At 59.5% G+C, this 23,168-nt stretch overlaps 1 protein-coding gene and 1 long non-coding RNA gene across 5 annotated transcripts in view; one reads left to right on the forward strand and one right to left on the reverse strand.

The window, feature by feature from the left end:
- Positions 1-23,168, forward strand: part of SREBF1 (sterol regulatory element binding transcription factor 1) — a 24,272-nt gene continuing 1,104 nt past the window's right edge. The window contains exons 1-19 of one of the 4 annotated variants that reach the window (XM_017514844.2): positions 7-289; positions 12,539-12,628; positions 15,816-16,247; positions 16,609-16,805; positions 16,890-17,024; positions 17,106-17,327; positions 17,951-18,065; positions 18,414-18,634; positions 18,855-19,059; positions 19,181-19,359; positions 19,589-19,850; positions 19,934-20,100; positions 20,275-20,443; positions 20,965-21,073; positions 21,354-21,463; positions 21,548-21,680; positions 21,885-22,050; positions 22,523-22,723; positions 22,826-22,937. In XM_017514844.2, coding sequence (XP_017370333.1) covers positions 199-289; positions 12,539-12,628; positions 15,816-16,247; positions 16,609-16,805; positions 16,890-17,024; positions 17,106-17,327; positions 17,951-18,065; positions 18,414-18,634; positions 18,855-19,059; positions 19,181-19,359; positions 19,589-19,850; positions 19,934-20,100; positions 20,275-20,443; positions 20,965-21,073; positions 21,354-21,463; positions 21,548-21,680; positions 21,885-22,050; positions 22,523-22,723; positions 22,826-22,937 — 3,316 coding nt within the window. In that variant the 5' untranslated portion in view covers positions 7-198. Of the gene's footprint in view, positions 290-12,538; positions 12,629-15,815; positions 16,248-16,608; positions 16,806-16,889; positions 17,025-17,105; positions 17,328-17,950; positions 18,066-18,413; positions 18,635-18,854; positions 19,060-19,180; positions 19,360-19,588; positions 19,851-19,933; positions 20,101-20,274; positions 20,444-20,964; positions 21,074-21,353; positions 21,681-21,884; positions 22,051-22,522; positions 22,724-22,825; positions 22,938-23,168 lie in introns of all 4 variants that reach the window. The other 3 variants (XM_017514845.1, XM_017514847.1, XM_037733582.1) reach the window with 3 other exon arrangements.
- LOC119468948 lies at positions 11,204-12,388 on the reverse strand. The gene is made up of 3 exons (XR_005197757.1): positions 11,877-12,388; positions 11,629-11,725; positions 11,204-11,343 (listed from the first exon to the last, which is right to left on the reverse strand). It is a non-coding gene; the product is annotated as an uncharacterized LOC119468948 (long non-coding RNA).

Raw genomic sequence — 23,168 nt, forward strand, 5'->3', positions numbered from 1 at the left:
CCGCCCAGCGGAGCCGCTGCCGCGGGAACCCAGTTTCCGACGAACTTTTCGCGGGCGCCGGGCCGCCTCCGAGGCCAGGGCAGGACACGAACGCGTGAAGCGGCGGCGGAAGCTGCGAGCGGGGGCCGGCGGCAGTCCCTCGGAAGGGCTGTGCGCGGCGGCGGGCCCGGCGGGCCTCCCGGAGGAGGCGGCTGCGCCATGGACGAGCTGCCCTTCAGCGAGGCGGTTTTGGAGCAGGCGCTGAGCGAGCCGTGCGATCTGGACGCGGCGCTGCTGAGCGACATCGAAGGTGCGTTAGGGTGGGCAGGGCTTGAAGCCGCGCCGGGTGGCGCGAGTGGGGGGCGCGCAGGTGGCTCCCCGGCCTTTGTCTCCCCCCCGGGCGCCAGCTTCGTGCTGTGCTCGCGCGGGGCTTCCCGGCGTCTCTGAGCTACGCGCCGTGGACCTCGGCGTCCCGGGCCTCGCCGAGCCTTCCTGGCTCCTTCCCTGGCTCCCGCCCTGGCGTCTCGAGCCGCGCGCTGGGCGAGGACTCCCGGGCCGGGCAGTGTCCCTTGGTGGCTCCGGGCCGGGACACGTGCGCCTCTACGCGTCACAGGCCAGGTACCGCCCGACCGGTGGGTGAGTCTCCAGCCCTGTGGCGGCCGCGGCTGGAGCTGGGGATCCGGGCGTCGCCGAAGCCCCGCCCCGGCCCTAGCCGTGACGTCAGTGCGGGGTTACTCACGGTCATTCCTTCCGGCCCGAGAGTTCAGCTGGGCGTCGGAGCTCGTGCGCATGCGCACGGGCGCTGCTCGCGCACTGGCCCGGCCTCGGGTCCGGTTCCCCGGGTCTGCAGCCAGCGTCGCCTCCGCCCCCTTTCACTCACCGAATGCCAGGCCCCGTCTTAAGCACCGAGGGTTCACAGACAGCCAGAGCGGGAACACCATCCCCCCGGAAATCAGCAAATAGATATTTAGTTGTACCTTGGGTGGAGCGGGGCGAGGGGAGGGCCGGGATGTGGCTGCTTTGGGTCGAGCGTCAGGGACTTCGGCGCTGAGACCTGAGGGTCACCCCCAGGACCAGCAGGGAAAGATGTTTTCCAGGCCAGGGCGAGGGAAGGGCGACGGCCCCGAGGCAGGGCCTAAGTGTGAGGAGTCAAAGGCTCGCAAAGGTTGCGGAGGGAGAGGACGCCAGCCGCCCTCCTCGGCCAGGGAAAGGGCGGAGCAGGACCGCGGCACCGGCTTCCGTCTTTGGAGCACCACTCGGGCTGTCAGGAGACGGGGTTTGGGGCCAACAGTGGCACCAAGTGCCAGTTAGGAGGCCCGTTGCTTCCATTTTGTAGACACCAAAGGGAAGCCCCCAGCAAATTGCCTCTATGGTTTCTGTGCAGGAGTTTTAGCAACACTGGCTAAGTTGCACTTGGTTGATGAGGAAACTGAGGCCGAGTCTGCAGGAGGAAGATGCCTAGACTCACAACCTGAATGGACATGTCCGTGGAACCTGTGGCCACCCTGGGGCTGGCAAACAGATGCATCTGTGCCACCCCCACTCCTGCCCTACGGCAGCCTTGCAGATGAGCTCAGCTGGCTGCCAGCCCCCGGAGCTTCACAGCCCTTCCTCCTTCCCTCTGGGGCTGGGCTAGGGGAGGACCCAAGAGGAGAGGCCCTGATTGTGAGGCTTTTCCAAAACAGCCTCCCCTACCCCTGGCAGGAGGGGTTATCCTTCACTGCACCCTGGAGAGATGGACCCTGAAATCCCAAGCCCTAGGGAGATTGAGGCCTGACTCAACTAGTTCCATAGCACAGGGTCCACTGAGGGTCCAAGAGGCAGCGGGACCAAGCCAACCGGACATGGGCTTTGGGGTCAGAACTTGAACCTGGATGCTCCTCACTTCCTCTGCCGTCCGGCTCAAGCTCTCTCACCCTCTGAACCTTAGTTTCCACCTCCAGAAGAATGAGTATACAAACCCTCCCTTCGTGGGCATCTGGACAGCAGAATCCGGTCTGGGCCACAGGTCTGATACAGATCTTTCTTACTGACTGATTTATAAAAACATTGTCTCTCCAGACCCAAAGGCCAGGCATGGGCAGCCGTGTGGCCCAAGCTGTAGTCTGTGAGAGAGCCCCAGCGCCTTGAAGACTGGGCAGCCGCTTCTCACCAGGCAGGCTGAGCTTTACCCACTTCAGCAGAGGATTTTTCAGTTTGTATTCAGAGTTCCTGTTCTTCTTTCCAATTACACATCTTTTTTCATTGTAGAACAATTAGCAAGTGGAAGTGAGCAAAAAGAAGAAAATAAAATCTTTAGATCAGGTGTGGTGGCTCACGCCTATAATCCCAGCACTTTAGGAGGTCGAAGCAGGAGGACTACTTGTGTCCAGAAGTTTGAGACCAGCCTCGGCCACATGACAAAATCCTGTCTCTACAAAAATAAAAAAAATTAGCTGGGTGTGGGTAACACATGCTTGTAGTCTCAGCCCTGCTTGAGGCCGGAGCAAGAGGCTGCAGTGAGCTATAAGCTTGGGTGACAGAGTGAGATTCTGTCTCAAATAAAGCTTTAAACCTACCACCCAGAGATAAGCCCTGCTAATTATGTGAAAGAGCTTTTCCTCTCTCTCTCTCTCTCTCTTTCTCTTTGGTGTGGGATGGCTGCACACTCTTCATAAACTTTTTTTTTTTTTTTTGAGACAGGGTCTTGCTCTTTTGCCCAGGCTAGAGTGCAGTGGCATGATCTCAGCTCACTGCAGCCTCCGCCACCCAGGTTCAAGAGATTCTCCAGCTGCCAGGTAGCTGGGATTACGGTTGTGCACCACCATGCCTGGTTAATTTTTGTATTTTTAGTAGAGACGGGGTTTCACCGTGTTGACCAGGATGATCTCGATCTCTTGACAACTTTATTGAGGTCTACTTTATATACCACAGTATTTCTCCATATTAAGTATATCATTCAACGATTTGTAATTTTCTGAGTTGTGTGACCATTACTAGCTGTAGAACATTTTTATCGCCCAGTAAGATCCCTCCTGCTCCTTCAGTCACTTCCTGTTGCTGCTCCTGGCCCAGGCAGCTATGGATCTATACTTTTTAAAATTAAAATAGGGTCCATTGGTTTACAGCAGATTGGAACCTGCTTGGTTCCGTGTCAACAGCCAGATGACAATCAGGCTCCCTCATTTCCCCACCTGATCCCCTGCCGATGGACACCTGGGTTGTTTTATGTTTATAAACTGTGCTGTAGTGGACACCGAGGCCAGTCTTTGCCCGGTCCTCATTGTGTTCCTAAGATGAGGTTCTGGGAGGGGAATTGCTGGACAGAGATCGAGCCTGCTTTTCGAAGCTTCTTCTACCAGGCATAGAGCTGAGCAGGTTTGATAAGGTCTGAAGAGAGGTGATTTGGGGGTAGAAATGCCAGGTCTCTTGAGAGACATGAGGGATAAGAGGGGGCCAGGCCAACCTTGAGTGCCAGAGTACAGAGCTGGGCTAGATGTGGGGGTCAGCAGTCGGAGCAGGGGCGCGCTGTGCTTCAGCTCCCTCCAGCTGCCCGGGTGGAGGATCGTAATGTGAACGGAAAACACTGAGTCCTTACTGTGCTCCAGACACTGCTGATGATCTCACTTAATCCCCCAACAACCCCAAGTGGGTAGACATATGATGAAGATGACAGCCTTGAGGACTAGAGAGGTTAAGTGACTTGCCTGAGGTCACACAGCCAGATGATGGCAGAGCCGGGATTCAAACCCAGGCTTTGGGCCCCAGAACCTAGCTCTTAAGCTGTTAATCACTGAGCTCCTAAGACTGGGGATGAGGGGTTGAGGGAGGCTGCTCTATGTGGGGCTATGTGGGGGCCTGGCAGTGTGGGTCATAGAGGGGTCAGAGGTTATGTGGCGACCTCCCCATCCCAGTCCAGAGTAGCGTTTGAGTCATCAGACTGGGAACTGGCCCGGGGGAGCCAGCCAACGGTTTTGAGCCCCATCCGGTCCTGCTGCCTGCCATGGCCAGACGCTTGTCACGTGGATGGATTTAGGGGTGGAGAGTCCTTGAGTCTGTGGGTGAAGGCACTGCCCTGGCTGTAGTGTCCCTGGGTTTGAGTCCTGCCTCTGCACCAAGACCTCAGGCTCACCTGTCTCCTCCTGGGCCTCACAGGACCTTGCGGCAGTAGGGAGCGATGGATCGGGAGAGCCATTGCTCTCCTGCGTTGGGGATTATTATTAAGTCTGTGGCAGTCTTCACCTCCCTGCTGAGGATTCATTCATCCGATTTTGCACAAGCTTATGAGTGCAGAAGAGGCAGATGGAAACAGAGCTCTGGCCGAGGGCCTAGAAGGGGGCCTCAGGGTCTCTTTTCTCTACCTGGACCCCGTCATGTCTGCTCTTTGTCGGACCCCAGATGTCTGCCAAGCCCTGTCAGAGGCTGCTTCCTGGGAAGCTCTTCTGGGCATCACCTGGCCCTAAGCAGTGCATCCTCAGAGTTCTCCGGCCCTGATGTTCCTCCCAGCGTGCCCAGCCCAGCTACTACAGAGCCTGGCTTCCAGTCATGTGTCTGGCTGTTTTCTGGGTCCAGGCCAGCCCTGGAAGGGCACAGTGGGGGCCCGCTCTGCCACCCCATACCTCTCCCCAGATATGCCCCAGTTCTCTCCCCAGTCCCACCAAGCACCAGGACGCCTTGGAAAACATAGCTCTAGACTGGTCACTGTCCACCTCCCAGCATGGAACTCCCCTGCCCTCCAACCATGCATAGCTCCCCAGTGCTCCAAGATAAAGTTCCCTTGTCTCAGCGTGGCATTCAAGACTTGCAAAGATTGCCAAACATGCCCCTCCTGTGATATTGCCCATTTATGCAGAATCCCCGGCCTGAGGCACAGCCTGCTCTGCTACGGTGCCCCTTCTCCCTCATCCCGGCGTTGAGAGCCCTCTCAGGGGTGGAGCCTGAGAGCATCTCTCCTATCAGACATGTTCCCCTTCCCATGCCTTTTTCTGCCTCTTGGCATCCAGCCTGTCCAACCCCAGGGTGGCAGAAAGCCCTCCTAGTGTAACCATGCATTGCTGTTTCTCCTAGGGAAGGCACCCTGCCCTCTCTGAACTGCAGGGCCCTCCCCTGAAAAGCAGGAGATGGAGGCTGTAGGATTTGCTGCCTTTCAGCCCCCAAGGGGTTTGGCCCTAATGCCTCTGAAGGGACAGGGTTGGGGAGATGGAGAGGAGGGTGCTGGGAGGGGGTCCAGGGAGGCAGCGGGCAGGTGGCTGGCAGTTACCTCCTGCCCAGCTGTCACCTACCTGGACACAAACATCCCAAGTGACCCGGTCAGCTCCTGGCCGGAGTCACTGCCAGCAGAGGCCTGGGATCTAGACTTTGCCCGCTGACAGGTGGACTCCAGGCTGGCCAGAGGAGGTGCCTCTGGCCTTGTCTCCTACCAGCCACGGGCCATGTGGATATGCCCTTTGACCCTGGGCACTGACGTGTGACAGTCTGCACCATGTGCTCCACAGAAGTGGTTGTGTGTGTCGGGAGTGAGGGAGAGAGCCTTAACCAGCTCAGGGGTGAGAGGGCAGGGAGTCACTGAGACTGGCTCTGTGTGGGTCCCCTGCTGGGTTGGGGCTTGTGGGAGGTGGCCCAGGGCTGAGGGAATTTGTGACCTCCCCGAACCCTGTGTGAGCGCCTTCCCCTAACTGACCCCCATCTCTGCAGCTGTCTCCCAGCAGGTCTCGCCTCTGCACGCTGCCCCTGCCAGGCTCTGGGGTCCCTGTGCTCCCTGCAGCTAGAAGGCTGGGACCCAGGGGTCTTCGTATGCAGTTCTCGGACTTGTCAGGTTCTTATCAGTATAAAGGGAACAATACTAGAACCAGCTTCTTGGAATTGTGGGGATCCGACGCGGGAAAGCTTAAGCAGTGCCTGGCACACGGTAGGTAGGCCCTGAACCAATGCCAGTTAGTACTATAATTATCACCATTGAGCCAGATGCAGTGGCTCACGCCTCATTGACTTTAGAGGCTGAGGTGGGAGGATTGCTTGAGGCCAGGAGTTCAAGACCAGCCTGGGCAACATAGCAAGACCCTGTCTCTAAAACAAACAAAGAGGTCATTTAGAGCACTCAACCAGTATCTGGCACCCGATAGGTTTAGCTCTACACATATTAGCAGCAATTACCCAAGAAGCCTGTGCTGGAAGTTTCTAGGATGTACCAGGCTATGGTTCCAAGCTCTGAGCATCTACCATGTGGTGGTCTGGAGTCAGTATGAGACAGAATGGAGCTGAGTAGGCCAGTGGGGAACCCCCACCCCCACCACAGGGAGCAGGCACCCTATCCTTGGCTTCCATGAAAGATAATTGACTTGCTGGGCACGGTGGCTCACGCCTGTAATCCCAGCACTTTGGGAGGCTGAGGCAGGAGGATCACTTGAGTCCAGGAGTTCAAGACCAGCCTGGGCAGCATTGTGAGACCCAAACTAAAAAAATTAGCTTGGCGTGGTGGAGTGTGCCTGTAGTCCCAGTTACTTAGGAGGCAGAGGCTGAGGCTAGAGGATTGCTTGAGCCCAGGAGGTGGAGGCTGCACTGAGCCATGATCCTACCACTGCACTCCAGCCTGGGCAACAGAGTGAGGCCCTGTCTCAAAACAAACAAACGAAAATAACCTGCTGAGGAAGCAGTGTTTCTGGCTGGGGGAGGAGGGACAGAGTGGCCATCTGGCCACAGATGGTGGTTGCTATGCAAAGCACTTCAAGGCAGCCTTGGAAATGCGAGTGAGGCCACCTTCAAAGTTCTAGTCACAGCCTTGGGACCCAGCAAAGCCACCAAAAGTACATAAAAGAGAATGACCATCACCCAGTGCTGGTGATGCCGGAAGGAACGGGAATTCATTGTAGGGGAGGTTGTAAAAGGCTTTATCTCTTCAGACAGCAGCCTGGCAGCTCGGGAACATCTTGCTGCCTTCATGTGAGCTTTAAAACGAGCTGCAGAGAAGCAACCCAACAGGGAGCAATCTACAGAATTTATATGAAGAAATGTGCAGCAATGCCATTTTTTTATTTATTCGTTTTCAGAGACAGGGTCTTGCTCTTTCACCCAGGCTGGAATGCTATGGCACAATGACAGCTCGCTTCAATCTTGAACTCCTGGGCTCACTCAAGGGATCCTCCTGCCTCAGCCTCCAGAGTAACTGAGACGACAGGCTCATGCCACCGTGCCCAGCTATTTTTTTTTAATTTTTTTTTTTTGAGATGGAATATTGCACTGTCGCCCAGACCGGAGTGCAGTGGCGCGATCTCAGCTCAGTGTAAGCTCCGTCTCCCAAGTAGCTGGGACTACCGGCACCCGCCACCATGCCTGGCTAATTTTTGCATTTTTAGTAGAGACAGGGTTTCACCATGTTGGCCAGGCTGGTCTCGAACTCCTGACCTTGTGATCCACCCACCTAGGCCTCCCAAAGTGCTGGGATTACAGGCGTGAGCCACTGCACCCAACCTTATTACTGCCATTTTCACTGAGAACAGCTGCCCAGCAGCAGGGGCTGCTCCCAGAATTGCCACCAAATCAGGCCCATGGGTGGTTTTTCTGCTGCCAGTGCTAAGTGTGTGCCCTGGGCCATGTCCTGACAAGGTGTCTGAATTGTGCTGACCGGCATCGCATGTAATCGCCGTCTCACAGGTTCTGTTGAGTTCGATTCCACACACCTGCAGCTCCGGGCAGAGCCCAGTGGGGAGAAGTGTAGCTGTGAGGTTTCCAGGGTCGGACGGTCAGTGTGTTGGAACTGGTGTGTGGGGGGCACAGATGAGGGAAGAATGAGGTGGCGCCAGAGCAAGTTTTGAGGGAGGAATAGGAGTTCTCCCAGTGGAAAGGGCATTCCTGGTGGAGGGAACAGCCTGGCCCAGGGAGACACCTGTAGGGGGTGGGGGTGGAGGCAGCCATGGCTGGAATCCGCCCTGCCCCTGACTGGGGTCCCTGCTGTGGTCAGCCCTGTGCTGGGTGAGGCTGTGGTCACAGCTGGTTCAGGCCCTGCCGGGAGGGGCCCCCAGCTGAGGCCTGGCCTCTAATTTGGTAAGGGATGTGGGTGGGTCTCGGTGGGGGAGTGGTTAGGAAGCCTCCGGGCGGAGGCAGTGCCAGAGCTGAGCCTTAAAGAGCTTCGTGTTGTCCTCTCTGTCCTTGCAGTCCGCACACGCTCACTGGACTGACAAATGAGGACAGCTGGTCAGGGCAGAGGCAGGCCGGACCTGGGGCTCCCTGCTGTCCCCGGCAGGCCGCGGCTGAAGCGCAGGCTCTGGGGTCAGCAGAATGGGGTTTACGTCCTTGATTCTTCACAGGGCAGCTGTGGGACTTTGGGCATGAGGCCTCCCTCCGAGCCTTAGTTTCCTCCAGAGGGCCGTGCCCAGGTGCAGCTGGGGCTCCAGCCCTGGGTGCGTCCCATTCCAGGAAGAGCCGGCACACACTTGCACCCCCAGGGCAGCCGTGAGCGTACAAAGGGCAGTCTGTGCCCCTGCTGCAAACAGGACCAGCTGCGCACAGGAGAACCACTGGCTCCAGTTAGGAGGATCAAGGAGATGCCTGGTGGGAGCAGAACAGCAAGGGGGTGCGGCCCAGCTCCCTGCAGGGATGGTGCGAACCGTCCCCTGCACCTCCATTAGCAGGCACAGAGGTGTGCCCTGGGATCCTGTGAGCCACTGTGCCGGGCCGACCCTCTTCATAGTTGGCGAGGCTTTGTGATCTGCAGGGCAGGGTCAGTTTGCAAATCCCTTTCCCACCCGTTCCCTGGAGAATCAGAGTCCTTGGCTCAGATGACAGACAAACCTGAGTTGGAATCCTAGCTCCTTGGCTGTGCTGGCTCTGCTCGTCCTCACTGTCTAGCTGTTGCACACCTGTGCCCACCGCAGGGCCTTTTTGCACACGCTGTTCTTTCTGCCCTCCCTTCTGACCCACTCCCTCATTTCATTCAGGCCTCCTTTCAGATGTCACCTCCTAAGATGGGCTGCCCTGACTACCTCATCTACAATGGCCCCAGTACCTGGCACAGGACTGGCACTCAGTAGATATTGCCAAAGAGATGGATCTGGGTTTTGTGGACGAGGCCATGGGGGCAGGTGGCGAGCTCCCTGTTCCAGTAGGTGTGCAAGCAGAGGTTATCTGGGGTTCAAGGCCTTGTGCACGTTGTAGGCTTCTGTGCTGGTTAGAGCTGGGTCCTGCAAGTGCGCGGTATGACACCTGTCGAGGGCTTCCCTCGGGGCTTCACAGAACGCATGGACAGTAGTCATTAACGGCTTCGCGCGTCGGCTTTCAGAGAGACGTTTGAAGGTGGAACTGGGGAGGGATGCCAGGTGGGGGTTCAGGTTTCCTGTTGGGTCCTGATAGGATCAGGGCAGGAGAGGAAGAAGAGGGAAGAGGAGGAACCCAGGCTCGGGGGGAGGGGTGTCAGGGCTTCCCAAGGTGGGGAAGGTGAATGAGGGAGCAGTCTGTGCCTCCTCGTCCATCCTGTGTTCAGACTGTGGGAACCAGAAGGGCCTTCTTGGCAGTCGTCGGGAAGCCCAGTGATTGGTTCACCCGCAGGTGGGCTGCAATTTGGGTGCCATGTGAGCCTCTAGTCACTAGCTATCCCAGCTTCCAGGATAGGGACTAGGGGAGGTGAGAGAGGCGCTTCCTTAAATTGTGCACTCAAGGTGCCTCAACTGCCTTACTCTGGTTAGACTGGTTCCGTTAACTCCCCTTAAAAAAAAAAAAAAGAAAACGACTCCATCAAATGGTAATGGAGCTCCAACTTGAATACTGTAATTATCAGGTAACTCACTACCTGACTTTCTAGTTCTAAACCATTCTAATTGCTGTAGAGGGAACTAACCTTTGTTGAGACTGTTGAGTGGTGCATGTTTTACGCACTTGCTCTCCCAGAACCCCCACTCCTGGAGATCCTAGAGAGTGGGGAGTGGACTGTCCCCATCACACAGCAAGTGAGGGGCTGAAGGAAGGGCTGGCCCAGGCATGCTGCCCCAGATGGCCTGCTTGGCTGTGGCTCTGGGGAGGCTGAGGGGCTGGCTCTCGAGTTTCCTTTTTCAGTCTTAACCAGCTTCTGTAGAAGTGATGACCAGCTTCTGTAGAAACTGGCCAGCAGGCTGGTAGCTCACGCCTATAATCCCAGCACTTTGAGAAGCCAAGGCAGGCAGATCACATGAGGTCAGGAGTTCGAGACCAGCCTAGCCAACATGGTGAAAGCCCGTCTCTACTAAAAACACAAAAATTAGCTAAGTGTGGTGGCGCAGGCCTGTAATCCCACCGACTCGGGAGGCTGAGGCAGGAGAATCACTTGAACCTGGGAGGTGGAGGTTGCAGTGAGCTGAGATTGCGCCACTGCACTCCAGCCTGGGCAACAGAGTGAGACTCTGTTTCCAAAAAAAAAAAAAAAAATTGGCCAGCAGATCCAGCCCCAGGGGAGAGTGAGACAGGTCTGGCCAGGCCTTCAGTTTCAGAGGATGGTCATGGCCACTGGCACCCAGGCTCTTCCTCCAGGCATCTTAACTTAGTCTGTGCCCTCCGCCCTCTGTTCCCAGGTCACACCCCTCCTCCTGGAAGGCCCTGTGTCCGCCGCCACCAGAGTCTTTAATGGCTCTTCTGCTCCTGGGGCTCAAGAGAGCCACTGCCCCTCCCCTCCCGCTTCCTCGTGGGATGGGAGTGGGGGAAGATGGGAGAAATAAAGACACAAAAAGGGGTGGAATCTGTGGTAAAGCCAAGATGGGGAAGGGGAGGGGACAGGCTTGACTGTTCAAGATGGCCCTGGCTCTGCTGTCTCCAGCAAGTATCTGCTTGTTGGTCCAGCCACATTCTGGGCTCAGAAACTGGGGAGCAAAGTAATGAAAGACCCAGGCTGGGAGGCCATGGGGAAGTGCTGCCTGGAGTTCGGCTCTCAGCCTGCACCAGGCTGGAGTGCAGTGGCGCGATCTCGGCTCACTGCAACCTCTGCCTCCCAGGCTCAAGCAATTCTGCCTTGGCCTCCTGAGTAGCTGGGACTACAGGCGTGTGCCACCACAGCCAGCTAATTTTTGTATTTTTAGTTGAGATGGGGTTTCACCATGTTGGCCAGGATACGCTGGATCTCTTGACCTTGTGATCTGCCCACCTTGGCCTCCCAAAGTGCTGGGATTACAGGTGTGAGCCACTGCGCCCCCCGGCGAGGCTTATCTGTCTTAAGTCACTCATGTGAGGTCAGAGCCTTTGCCAAGAACAATGCTGTGTTTTGTTTTGGGGGTGAGGGAACACCCATGGGCTAAGTGGGGTTGGGCTGTGCTAGAGAGGCGGTCTGTTGTCCTGGAACCTCCCAAAGCTAGGAAAGAAGCACCTGGGCTGGACGGCGACAAGGTCAGGGTGTGAGGGAGACATGGCTGGGTTTTCTTGTCTCAGGTCCTGAAAAGAGAGCAAGGTTGAGATCACAGGGACCCTGGCCCCTAACGGACAGCTGAGTCTGCCCAGGGTTCAGCCTCCCTCCCAGGTTGCAGCTGACTGGGGGCGGGACAGACGCCCCGGCCTCCAGGTTGAGTCCGAGGTAGGCTTTGCTGGTGGTCTACTTGGCTACAAAATCAGCTGGCCAGGCTCTCTCTGATCTCGTGTGTGTGTGTGTGTGTGTGTGTGTGTGTGTGTGTGTGTGAGATCGTGTGTGTGTGTGTGTGTGTGTGTGTGTGTAACTCTTACCTTTGACAAAAGAGGGAAGGCAGGCCCAGGCACCTCTTCAAAAGACCCCCAGAGCCCGTCTGTCCCAGGGCCTGTCCCTTCCTGGCCTCCCAGGGCCCTACAATGAATTAGAGGTTCGGGATTCACTTGGTGACTACTGGCTTGTGAGGCCTTGAGGAGGAGGGGCAAACTTCACCCACCCAGCAGAGGGACATCCGTGCTGGCCGTCAGGAAACCATTATGTCGGGCCTCAGTTTCCCGGAAGTTACCTGTTTTCAGGGGTGGCCTCATCCCAGACCATCAGCCCCGCTGCGGTGGCCCCTTCCCGGGGCTGCCCTAAGACGGGGAGGTCCCTGCGCCCACCGCAGTTACCGCTCGGCAGCGCTTGGCCTTAATCGCTTCTTAGTGCTGCACCCATATTATCTCCCTTCTACCATTCGACGCCAGGGAGATGAGTGTGCTGTTTTCTGGAGGAGTAAACTGAGGGTTGGAGCAGTTAAGGCTCACGCAGGACGTCAGCGAACCAGTGATTTCGAACACAGAGTTCTGAGGTGTTGGGCCAGGACCTCCCTGCTCTGACCCTTTAACGGAGGGGGCGGGAGCTGAGGGCCAGTGACCGCCGGTAACCCCGGCAGACGCTGGCGCCGAGCGGGTTAAAGGCGGACGCCCGCGAGTAACCCCAACCCCATTCAGCGCCGCGGGGTGAAACCCGAGCCCCCCGCCGCCGCCGTGGGGAGGTGGGGCGGGGGCCGGGCCGTGGCACTAGCGAGGCGGCGGCGCGGCTGCTGATTGGCCGCGCGCGCTCACCCCATGCCCGGCCCGCAGCCCCGAGGGGCGGGACCTGCAGGCGGGGCGGGGCTAGGGGCGGGGCGGGGCGGGGCGGGCGCGCCCGGGCGCTTAACGGCTTCAAAACTCCGCCGCGCCTTGACAGGTGAAGTCGGAGCGGGGAGGGGTAGGGCCAGCCGCCTGGACGCCCCAAGGGCGGGTGCAGATCGCGGAGCCATGGATTGCACGTTCGAAGGTATTTTTGGAGGTCCCCTCAGCCCTTTATACAATGCCTCCGTCTCCTGCAGGTTCTCCTGGAGTGGGCGGGCGTGGGGGCTGGGGAGCAGGAAAGAGCCCCCTCCTGAGCGAAAAGGTGTGACAGTCGTTTCAGCTCGCTGGGGAAATGGGGGGCTACCCCCAACCAAATTAGTGCCTCCTGCAACTCAAGGGGGAAGGGTTTGCTTAGAGAGCCGAGAGCAGCACCCCAACCTAAGGGGATCTGGAGGCAGAAGGTGGCCTTACCTTCTCTGCACCTCCTTTGGGAGGGGCCAGGAGGTTGGAGGCAGGAGGGCCCGCTGTCCCTCTGTCTGCCACAGCATCCAGCCTGTTCAGCACCCCTGCCTTTTATGGGCATCTTAGACTCTTCAGGCAGACGGTGGGAGCCCTAGATTGTCAAAATTGTCAGTTTTTCCTTCAGGCCTCAGTTTCCCCCATCTATCAAAGAGGCTTATGCAGACTGGGATAAAGGGGTGGGAGACCCTGCTGTCGAATGTCCATAATGACTTGATGACTTGTGATCTGGGGTGTTCACAAACCAGGAGAGTTTCTACTGGAGAAGCCAGGGAGGCTGGGCCCACCACCCTATCCTAATTCGGCCAGCTGCTCCAGGAAATTCCCATCCTGCAGTGACTTCCCTGCCTGGGCACCTGTCAGTAGGCAATGTTGGGTCTCCAGTCTGTGCCCACTGCCTGCTAAGCAAAGCCTCAGGCAGCCCTACCAAAAAGTGTTTAATCTTTTCTGTTGTACAGATGAGGAAACTGAGGCCAGAAAGCAGAGGCTGTTGGTCCAGGCTCCACTTCAAGCTGGTGCTGGGCAGGGCTGGGAGCTCAGTCTGGGGATCCTGAGAGCACTGGAGGCCCCCATGGGTCCTATAGAGCACTCTGACCCAGTGGGTGCCACCATGAGTGGGTTAGAGGGCCCTGGGCTGAGCCAGTCAGGCTGCCAGTTGCCAGCTGGGGGAGAGGGCCCACGGCCAGGCAGGGCTGAGGTGGGAGTGTGTCCCAGTCTGTGTGAGGAGGAAAGAGTCAGGACAGACAGCACTTGCTTTTACAGAGGTGAAATCAAAGTCCTGAGTGGCCAGGCTTGGGTCTTGAGGCTACTTGGCTGCAGGCAAAGCCTGGACTGGAGCCCAGAACTCTACACAGAGACACACTGGTTGGTTATGTGGCCAGCAGCTGGCTGGGCCCTAAGCCTTGGTCTCTTCCACTGAGTAATGGGTTGGTGATGGCAGCCTGGCTCTTGGCTTCTAGGTAGGGCAAGAAAAGGCACAGAGATGATAGATTTGGCATTTTGCAGACCTGGGTTTGAACCCCACTACATGCCCTTGGGCTGTGTGTGGTCCTCTCTCAACCTCAGTGTCTTTTCTCCGAGATGAGGTGAGCTAATTTTTTTTTGTTTTGTTTTTGAGACGAAGTCTTGCTCTGTCACCCAGGCTGGAGTGCAGTGGCGCAATCTCAGCTCACTGCAACCTCTGCCTCTCGAGTTCAAGTGATTCTCCTGCCTCAGCCTCCCAAGTAGCTGGGACTACAGGTGCATGCCACCACGCCCGGCTAATTTTTATATTTTTAGTAGAGACGGGGTTTCACCATGTTGGTCAGAATGGTCTCGATCTCTTGACCTCGTGATCTGCCCACCTGAGCCTCCCAAAGGGCTGGGATTACAGGTGTGAGCCACCGCGCCTGTCTGAACGAATCTTTTGAGGTAGTCTAGGGTAGTGGCCAGTGGTTGGGGCATTGGAGTCAAGTATGGTCTAGACTCAGTTGAGTCTGACTCTATGAACTTAGGACAGCAAGTCACCTCTCTACAGCTCAGTGTCTTCATCTGTAGAATGGGGCCAATGATCACACCACCCTCTCAGAGCTGTGGGTGAGGATTAGGGCTCTAGCCTGGTCCCATCAACGTGGGTAGCCCCACAGCAGGCCCGGCTTTTGGCCCAGACCCACCCTTCTGACATGCGCCCTCACCGCTAGAGTGCTTCCAGCATGGATGAGGACCCTGCTCTGATCTGCAGTTCTCTTGGGGATCCTGTGCTGCCCTAGGAAGAGTGGGCCCAGGCTGCACAGCTGGTCCTTGGGCACAGGCTTCTTCAGGGCCTAAAGCCCATCCTGCCTCTCTCTGCATCCCCCTTACCTCTGTAAACTGAGGGGAGGGGAAAGTCACCCACTCCTCAGCAGTTTCTAAGCTGCTTTGTCAAATTCAGTGTCCTGCCGCGGGGGCCTTGTAGGAGTGGCCAGTGGGTGGGGCATGGGGCATCGCTCCTGTATGGAGACCCTCTCTGTCCTGTTTCCCACCTGCCCTAGACTGCTTCCTCCCTCCCCAGCTGCTGGATCTGTGGATGGAGGCGTGTCCCCATTTCACACATTGAAAAACTGAGGCCCCAAGTGGGGCCAGGGAAGGCTGTACCTGGGCCTCTGGATTCCTTTTGTCCTGGGTGGGGTGGGAGGTGATGGAATGTGGAGAGGGCAGGAGAGCGTCTGCAAGGGTTGGTCACCTCATGGGCAAATGCTTGGAGGCTGGTCTGAATCCACAGTGCAGTGTGGACGTGTGTGTGTGTGTGTGTGTGTGTGTGTGTGTGTGTGTGTGTATGTCTTCAGGGGTGGATGTCTTCTAGTAAAGACATCAAGATACGGGACATTCTCACCAGAAAGTTGCCTGGTTCTAGGCAGGGATTTTTCTCATTCACAGCCAGGAACGGGGCCTGGCATGGTGTGGGCGCCCAGCACATGCTCATTGAATAAGTAAATGAGTGAATGAATGAATGTGGTCCTGCTGTTTGCTGTGGACTAAGAATGTTGCCAGATGTTTGGGCAAATACTGGGTGGTGGGAAGAGCTCAGGCCCGAAGTCCGCAGTCTTGGGCCGACTCTGGGCTCAGCCCCAGCCTAGCCGTGGGGCAAGACTGGGAGCCTGTGGTGCTCACCTTGTCCAGGCGTTGTGATGCACTGGCAGCTGCAGGCAGTGCTCCGGACAGCACAGGTGTTTGCAAAGTGGCTGTGTGTCCGGGAACACGAGCTCCCGTGAGTGGCCTGTTCTGGTGGCATTGCCTACACATACAGCTGTGTGCAGACAAAGGTTGTGTGAACAGGGTTATATCTGGATGTGTGCGATGCCCTGTTTGGGAATTGGTCTCTGCCTCACTCACACATCCTCTTCTCCTTTTCCCAGACATGCTTCAGCTTATCAACAACCAAGACAGTGACTTCCCTGGCCTGTTTGACCCACCCTATGCTGGGGGTGGGGCAGGGGGTACGGACCCTGCCAGCCCCGATACCAGCTCCCCAGCCAGCTTGTCTCCACCTCCTGCTACACTGAGCTCCTCCCTCGAAGGCTTCCTGAGCGGGCCGGAGGCAGCGCCCTCGCCCCTGTCCCCTTCCCAGCCTGCCCCTGCTCCATTGAAGATGTACCCGCCCGTGCCCACTTTCTCCCCTGGGCCTGGTATCAAGGAAGAGTCAGTGCCACTGAGCATCCTGCAGCCCCCCACCCCGCAGCCCCTGCCCGGGGCCCTCCTGCCGCAGAGCTTCCCAGCCCCGGCCCCTCCGCAGTTCAGCTCCACCCCTGTGTTGGGCTACCCCAGCCCTGCAGGCGGCTTCTCCACAGGTAAGGGGGATGTGTGGCGGAGGGGACACCCGAGGTGGGGCTCCCAGGAGCACAGGAATAAGCTTCTGTGATGTTGGTAGAGGTCTGCGCAGGCTTTAGAAACGGGCTCCGCTCTGCTGCTTGAGACGCCTTGTTACTAGCAGTCCCGGTGTGCTTGTTGCCAGGGTAGGTGCAACCTCAGACTGGAGGCCTGGCTTGAAGCCAGCACATTTGCGTCAGAGCCCAGGCAGGGACTGTCCATAGGAAGCCACCGCACGGGCTAATGACTCACCCCAGGCCAGCCGGTGATAGAGACCTGAGGAGCAGGTTGAAAGTGGGTGAGAGTGGTCTGTGCCTGCAGCCCCAGGCTTTATTTCTACAGGGAGCCCTCCCGGGAGCACCCAGCAGCCGGTGCTCCCGCTGCCTGGCCTGCCACTGGCTTCCCCTCCAGGAGTCCCGCCCATCTCCTTGCACACCCAGGTCCAGAATGCAGCCCCCCAGCAGCTACTGACAGTCACAGCTGCCCCCACGGCAGCCCCTGCAACGACCACTGTGACCTCGCAGATCCAGCAGGTTCCGGTGAGGGGGTCTGGCCTGGGGTTAGGGAGGGGACAGCTCCTCGCCGAGACACACAACTTATGGCCGAGCCCTCGCTCTGCTCAGGTCCTGCTGCAGCCCCACTTCATCAAGGCAGACTCACTGCTTCTGACAACCATGAAGACAGACGGAGCCACTGTGAAGGCGGCGGGTCTCAGCCCCCTGGTCTCCGGTGCCACTGTGCAGACAGGGCCTTTGCCGGTGGGTGGTGTGGGCAGGGCATGAGGGAGTGGGGTCTACACACACATGTGCCCACCTGGTAACATGTATCTGGCCCTGCAGACTCTGGTGAGTGGCGGAACCATCTTGGCAACAGTGCCGCTGGTTGTAGATGCGGACAAGCTGCCCATCAACCGGCTGGCAGCTGGCAGCAAGGCCCCGGGCTCAGCCCAGAGCCGTGGAGAGAAGCGCACAGCCCACAATGCCATTGAGAAGCGCTACCGCTCCTCCATCAACGACAAAATCATTGAGCTCAAGGACCTGGTGGTGGGCACTGAGGCAAAGGTGTGGAGAGGCCTGCAGGGCACAGACTGGGGTACCCCTGGGAAGGAACAGATCAGGGGCAACTGGAAGGAAGAGGGCGTGAGGCTGAGCCTGGACAGGCAGGGAATTGGGCTTCAGCCTCCCCAGGCCTGGCCAGCCTCGTTTGTTTAGTTAAACTGGATTTTGGGCCTCTCCAATAAAGGTGGGGCTGTGCTGGCATTCAGGACGCACCAATGAACAAGTCAGACAAAAATTGTCCCTCCAAGAGGGGCCGGCGTTCGGGTCGGGGAGATGGACAAGAGGCAGGATGAGTGCTGGAGGTCACCGCCTGGGGCTCATTGCAGAGAAGTCAGGAAGAGGGGTGGTGAGGGCCCTGGTGGTAGCCAGGGAAGGCCTCCCTGGGATGGTGCCGGGCACAGCAGCAGCTAGCCAGGCCCCGCCGTTTGCATTTTACATCCTAACCCTGTGCCCCGTCTGGGACGGGGGAGGGGAGGAACATTTCAGGTGGAAGGAATGGGTGCAAAGGTCTGGAGGCAGTAGTGTTGCAAAGCAGCTCAGCACCCCCTTGCTAGGGCCCCCCCAATCCCCCAAGCCCCGACCTGACGGGCCACCTGTGTGCTCTCCCCTCCCTCCACACTGTGCAGCTGAATAAATCTGCTGTCTTGCGCAAGGCCATTGACTACATCCGCTTTCTGCAACAAAGCAACCAGAAACTCAAGCAGGAGAACCTGAGTCTGCGCACTGCTGTCCACAAAAGCAGTGAGTCCTGGCTTCACTGAGCTCCAGTCTGGCCACTAGCCCTGCTCCACGGCCCAGTCCTAGTCCCACCCTGCCCTTGACTCTGTCCCTGTCTGGGTTCTGGCTCTGCCTCTGCCCCGCCCACCTGACCCTTGGCTCTAGCCCCGCCTTCAGCTCTAGTCCCGTGGTTACCTGTGGTCCTAAAAAGAGCCCTGGCGCCTCCCTTTGGCCCTAACCCGGCCCCATCGAAGCTTCCCGGGCCAGCTTTAGGAGCTACAGCAGCCTCTAGGCCCCCAACCCCAGGGCTCTAAGCTCTGATCTGGGGTCACATTCAGCCTGTGCCCTGGGTCTGTTTCTTTCGGCCCACAGAATCTCTGAAGGATCTGGTGTCGGCCTGTGGCAGTGGAGGGAACACAGAAGTGCTCATGGAAGGTGTGAAGACGGAGGTGGAGGACACACTGACCCCACCCCCCTCAGATGCCGGCTCGCCCTTCCAGAGCAGCCCCTTGTCCCTTGGCAGCGGTGGCGGTGGCAGCGGTGGCAGTGGCAGTGACTCAGAGCCTGACAGCCCCGTCTTCGAAGACAGCCAGGTCAGGCCCTGCCACAGTGCCCCTTTCCCACTCCCAGCCCTATCTCTGAGCCTCAGGATAGGGCCAGACCCTAACAGATCCTACCCCCCATTTCATAGAATAACAGGCCTGGAGCCATGTGGGGTCTCACAGTGAGGTGGGCAGAACCCTGACCCCCTTCTCAGCCCCATGCTCTCTGGAGTCCCTCCAGTTCTGCCTTCACCACCCTGCCCACCCCCAGCAGGCAACGCCGGAGCAGCGGCCGACTGCACACAGCGGGGGCATGCTGGACCGCTCCCGCCTCGCCCTGTGCACGCTCGTCTTCCTCTGCCTGTCGTGCAACCCCTTGGCCTCCTTGCTGGGGGCCCGAGGGCTTCCCAGCCCCTCAGAAACCACCAGCATCTACCACAGCCCTGGGCGCAGCGTGCTGGGCACTGAGAGCCGAGGTGGGACCGGCCAGCCAGGGCGTCTTTGGGAGGGGTGCTCGTGGGGAGCTCCCACCAGGCTTGTGGGCTGGGCCTCTGGATTTCCTGGGAGCTGTGTCCCCAGCTTTCCCTCTGCCCACAGAGGGCCCTGGCTGGGCCCAGTGGCTGCTACCCCCCGTGGTCTGGCTGCTCAATGGGCTGCTGGTGCTGGTCTCCTTGGTGCTTCTCTTTGTCTACGGAGAGCCAGTCACGCGGCCCCACTCAGGCCCCGCCGTGCACTTCTGGAGACATCGCAAGCAGGCCGACCTGGACCTGGCCCGGGTAAGAGAGTGGCCCCGGCAGAGTGGGCAGGGCCCCAGGCTGGGAAGGTGCCGGGTGTCAACCTGTTCCCCGCTCCCTGCGCACACCGTGAAGATCCTGGCCTTCCCGGGCCTGGCCGTGCATCTGCAGACCCCCATCGTCCCTCCAGAGCCTGCCGTGTACAGCTCTTTCGAGCTGTGGGGCAGCTGCTCTGACCTCACTTTCTCACCTGGAAAACCCTCATCTGCAGGGGGACTTTGCCCAGGCTGCCCAACAGCTGTGGCTGGCCCTGCGGGCGCTGGGCCGGCCCCTGCCCACCTCCCACCTGGACCTGGCATGCAGCCTCCTCTGGAACCTCATCCGTCACCTGCTGCAGCGTCTCTGGGTGGGCCGCTGGCTGGCAGGCTGGGCGGGGGGCCTGCAGCGGGACTGCGCTCTGCGGGTGGACGCTCGTGCCAGTGCCCGAGACGCCGCCCTGGTCTACCATAAGCTGCACCAGCTGCACACCATGGGTAAGGCCGAGCGCGGGGCGGGCCCTGCGGTGCTCCCTGCTGCCTGGTCTCCACCGCAGCCTCATGGCCTGCCTGCCTTCCAGGGAAGTACACAGGCGGGCACCTCACCGCCACCAACCTGGCGCTGAGTGCCCTGAACCTGGCAGAGTGTGCAGGGGATGCCTTGTCTGTGGCGACGCTGGCCGAGATCTATGTGGCAGCTGCATTGAGAGTGAAGACCAGTCTTCCGCGGGCCTTGCATTTTCTGACAGTGAGTGTTGGCGGGTGGGTGGAGCCTATCCCTGAAGCTCTCTCCAGAGGCTCCTTGGTAAGAGCTGCACTGGATGTGGCAGTGGTTACCAGAGGGGCTCTGGGCCAAGCTGTGGCCCCTGGGGTCTGGCCCCAGCCTGTGTCCACTGTGACAGCCCATTTCCCTCCCCTACAGCGTTTCTTCCTGAGCAGCGCCCGTCAGGTCTGCCTGGCACAGAGTGGCTCAGTGCCTCTTGCCATGCAGTGGCTCTGCCACCCAGTGGGCCATCGTTTCTTCGTGGACGGGGACTGGGCCGTGCTCAGCACCCCACGGGAGAGCCTGTACAGCTTGGCCAGGAACCCAGGTGCTCTCTCACCCCCTCCCTGTCTCCTGTCCTGTCCTGCCCCTCACCTCCTGAATCTCTGGCAGTCTCTGGCCACCCGAGTCCTTGTCACCGCCGTGGGTTGTTGCTGTGGGGGCTGCAGGAAGGGGAAGGCCTAGATGAGTCTTTGTTTCCACTGCGGCTTTCAGAAGCACACACGGGAATTTAAGGGCAGGTGGCCGATTTGGGAAGTGACCCCAGGGAGTGCCACTGTGGAGTGAGGAAGTGCGACAGGGAAGAGCGGAGCCAATAGTGGCACCTTCTCAAGTCGGTTTTCCTTTGGGAGCAGCGCAGGGCAGGTCTCAGTGTTGTTCTGGCCAAGGCTGGTGCTGGGGTATTTATATCCATCCGTTCTCCCGTCCTTGGCAGGGGCTGCACCCAGGGCCGCACTGGCACTTCCCATGGCCCTGGGTGTGGCCCCAGCCCACCCAGGAAAATGCCCTTGGCTTGGAGAGGAGGGTGGGGCCCTGCTCCCCACCCCACTCAGCCCCTCCTCTCCATAGTGGACCCCCTGGCCCAGGTGACTCAGCTATTCCGGGAACATCTCTTGGAGCGAGCACTGAACTGTGTGGCCCAGCCCAACCCCAGTCCTGGGTCAGCTGATGGGGACAAGTAAGTGTCGTTGTGCCCTCCTCCAGGCAAGACCCCTCCAGCAGGAATCTGGGAACGGCTCTGTCCTCAGCCCGTGGAGAGGGCCAGAGCCTGGACTACTGTGCGTGCTGTACGCCCTTCTTCCTCTCTGGGTTTCCTCTCCCCGCCAGCCTGTGGGAGGAGACGGTGGCACTTTGCAGAGCCAGGGGTCAGGCTAGACTCTGGTGGGCAGGTGGGGAGGGCCAGCACCCTCCTAGGACCCCTGCCATCTGTCCGGACAGCCAGCCCTCTCCTGCCACAGGGAATTCTCGGATGCCCTCGGGTACCTGCAGCTGTTGAACAGCTGTTCCGATGCCGCTGGGGCGCCCACCTGCAGCTTCTCCATCAGTTCCAGCATGGCCACCACCACCGGTAAGCACCCAGCCCCTGCCCCGCTCCCTTCTCAGCCCCGGTGCAGCATGGCTGAGGGCTCAGGGGACTCTCCGTCTTCTGCAGGCGTAGACCCGGTGGCCAAATGGTGGGCCTCTCTGACAGCCGTGGTGATCCACTGGCTGCGGCGGGACGAGGAGGCAGCCGAGCAGCTGTGCCCGCTGGTGGAGCACCTGCCTCGGGTGCTGCAGGAGTCTGAGTGAGTGCAGGGCAGAGTCCTCCTGCCTGGCCCCTGGCCCAGCCTTCCCATCCCCGGGGCACTGTGCCTCCACCCTTGCCTTTGTTCTGTGCAGGACGGGTCACCACCTTTTTTCCCGGGAAGCCAGAGCCAGGGCAGTGGGGGGCACTCAGCCAGGGCTAGTGGCCTGGTCTGACTGGCACCCTTCTGCCCTGGTCCCAACAGGAGACCCCTGCCCAGGGCGGCTCTGCACTCATTCAAGGCTGCCCGGGCCCTCCTGGGCTGTGCCAAGGCAGAGTCTGGCCCAGCCAGCCTGACCATCTGTGAGAAGGCCAGTGGGTACCTTCAGGACAGCCTGGCTACCACAACAGCCGGCAGCTCCCTTGACAAGGTGAGGGGTGGGGCCAGGGGCCTGGCAGGGCTGGGGGGCTCAGCCTTCCATTCCCTGGTCCTTCTCCCCAGCCCTCAGGGGCCCCGGAAGACCATGGGATTAGCCCTCGAAGTGCAAGATGGGGATCCAGCAGACCTTGTTTTCTGGCTAAGGCTTCTGTCCAGGGGAGAGGGGTTGCCCCTATCTGGTCTCGGTTTCCCCACCCCTGGAAGGAGGGGGGTGGATGATGTGGCAGGATCCCTTTGGAGGCCCTGCAACAAGAGGCCTGGACAGCTGCTCAGGGCCAGTGGCGGGTGTGGGGGCCGAGAGAGGCGGGCGGCCCCGCGGTGCATTGCTGTTGCATTGCACGTGTGTGAGGCGGGTGCAGTGCCTCGGCAGTGCAGCCCGGAGCCGGCCCCTGGCACCGTGGGCCCCCATCCTGCCCCCCCAGAGCTGGAGCCCTGGTGACCCCTGCCCTGCCTGCCACCCTCAGGCCGTGCAGCTGTTCCTGTGTGACCTGCTCCTTGTGGTGCGTACCAGCCTGTGGCACCAGCAGCAGCCCCCGGCCCCGGCCCCAGCAGGCCAGGGTGCCAGCGGCGGGCCCCAGGCTTCCGCGCTTGAGCTCCGTGGCTTCCAACGGGACCTGAGCAGCCTGAGGCGGCTGGCACAGAGCTTCCGGCCCACCATGCGGAGGGTGAGTGCCCACTGGTCCCCTCTCCTCAAGATGGGGAGGAGTCAGGTAGTGGTGGAGAGGGAAGAGCCTGAGTCTGCACTCTGCTGGCCCCCCCTCGCCCAGGTGTTCCTACATGAAGCCACGGCCCGGCTGATGGCGGGAGCCAGCCCCGCACGGACACACCAGCTCCTGGACCGCAGTCTGAGGCGGCGGGCAGGCCCCGGTGGCAGAGGAGGTGAGGAGCAGCTGCTGACCAGGGCTGTGCTGTCTGCCCAGCAGGGAAGGGCTCACATGGGGTGTGATACCAAGGGAGACTGCGTGTGTGTCAGATGAGACAGGCCTGGAGCGGTGGCTCACGCCTGTAATGCCGGCACTTTAGGAGGCTGAGGCGGGAGGACAGCTTGAGCCCAGGAGTTGGAGGCAACAGTGAGCCTAGGCGACAGGGAGAGACCTGTCTCAAAAAAAA

Source organism: Cebus imitator, unplaced genomic scaffold (genome assembly GCF_001604975.1).
Source record: "Cebus imitator isolate Cc_AM_T3 unplaced genomic scaffold, Cebus_imitator-1.0 Scaffold538, whole genome shotgun sequence".
Lineage (NCBI taxonomy): Eukaryota > Metazoa > Chordata > Mammalia > Primates > Cebidae > Cebus > Cebus imitator.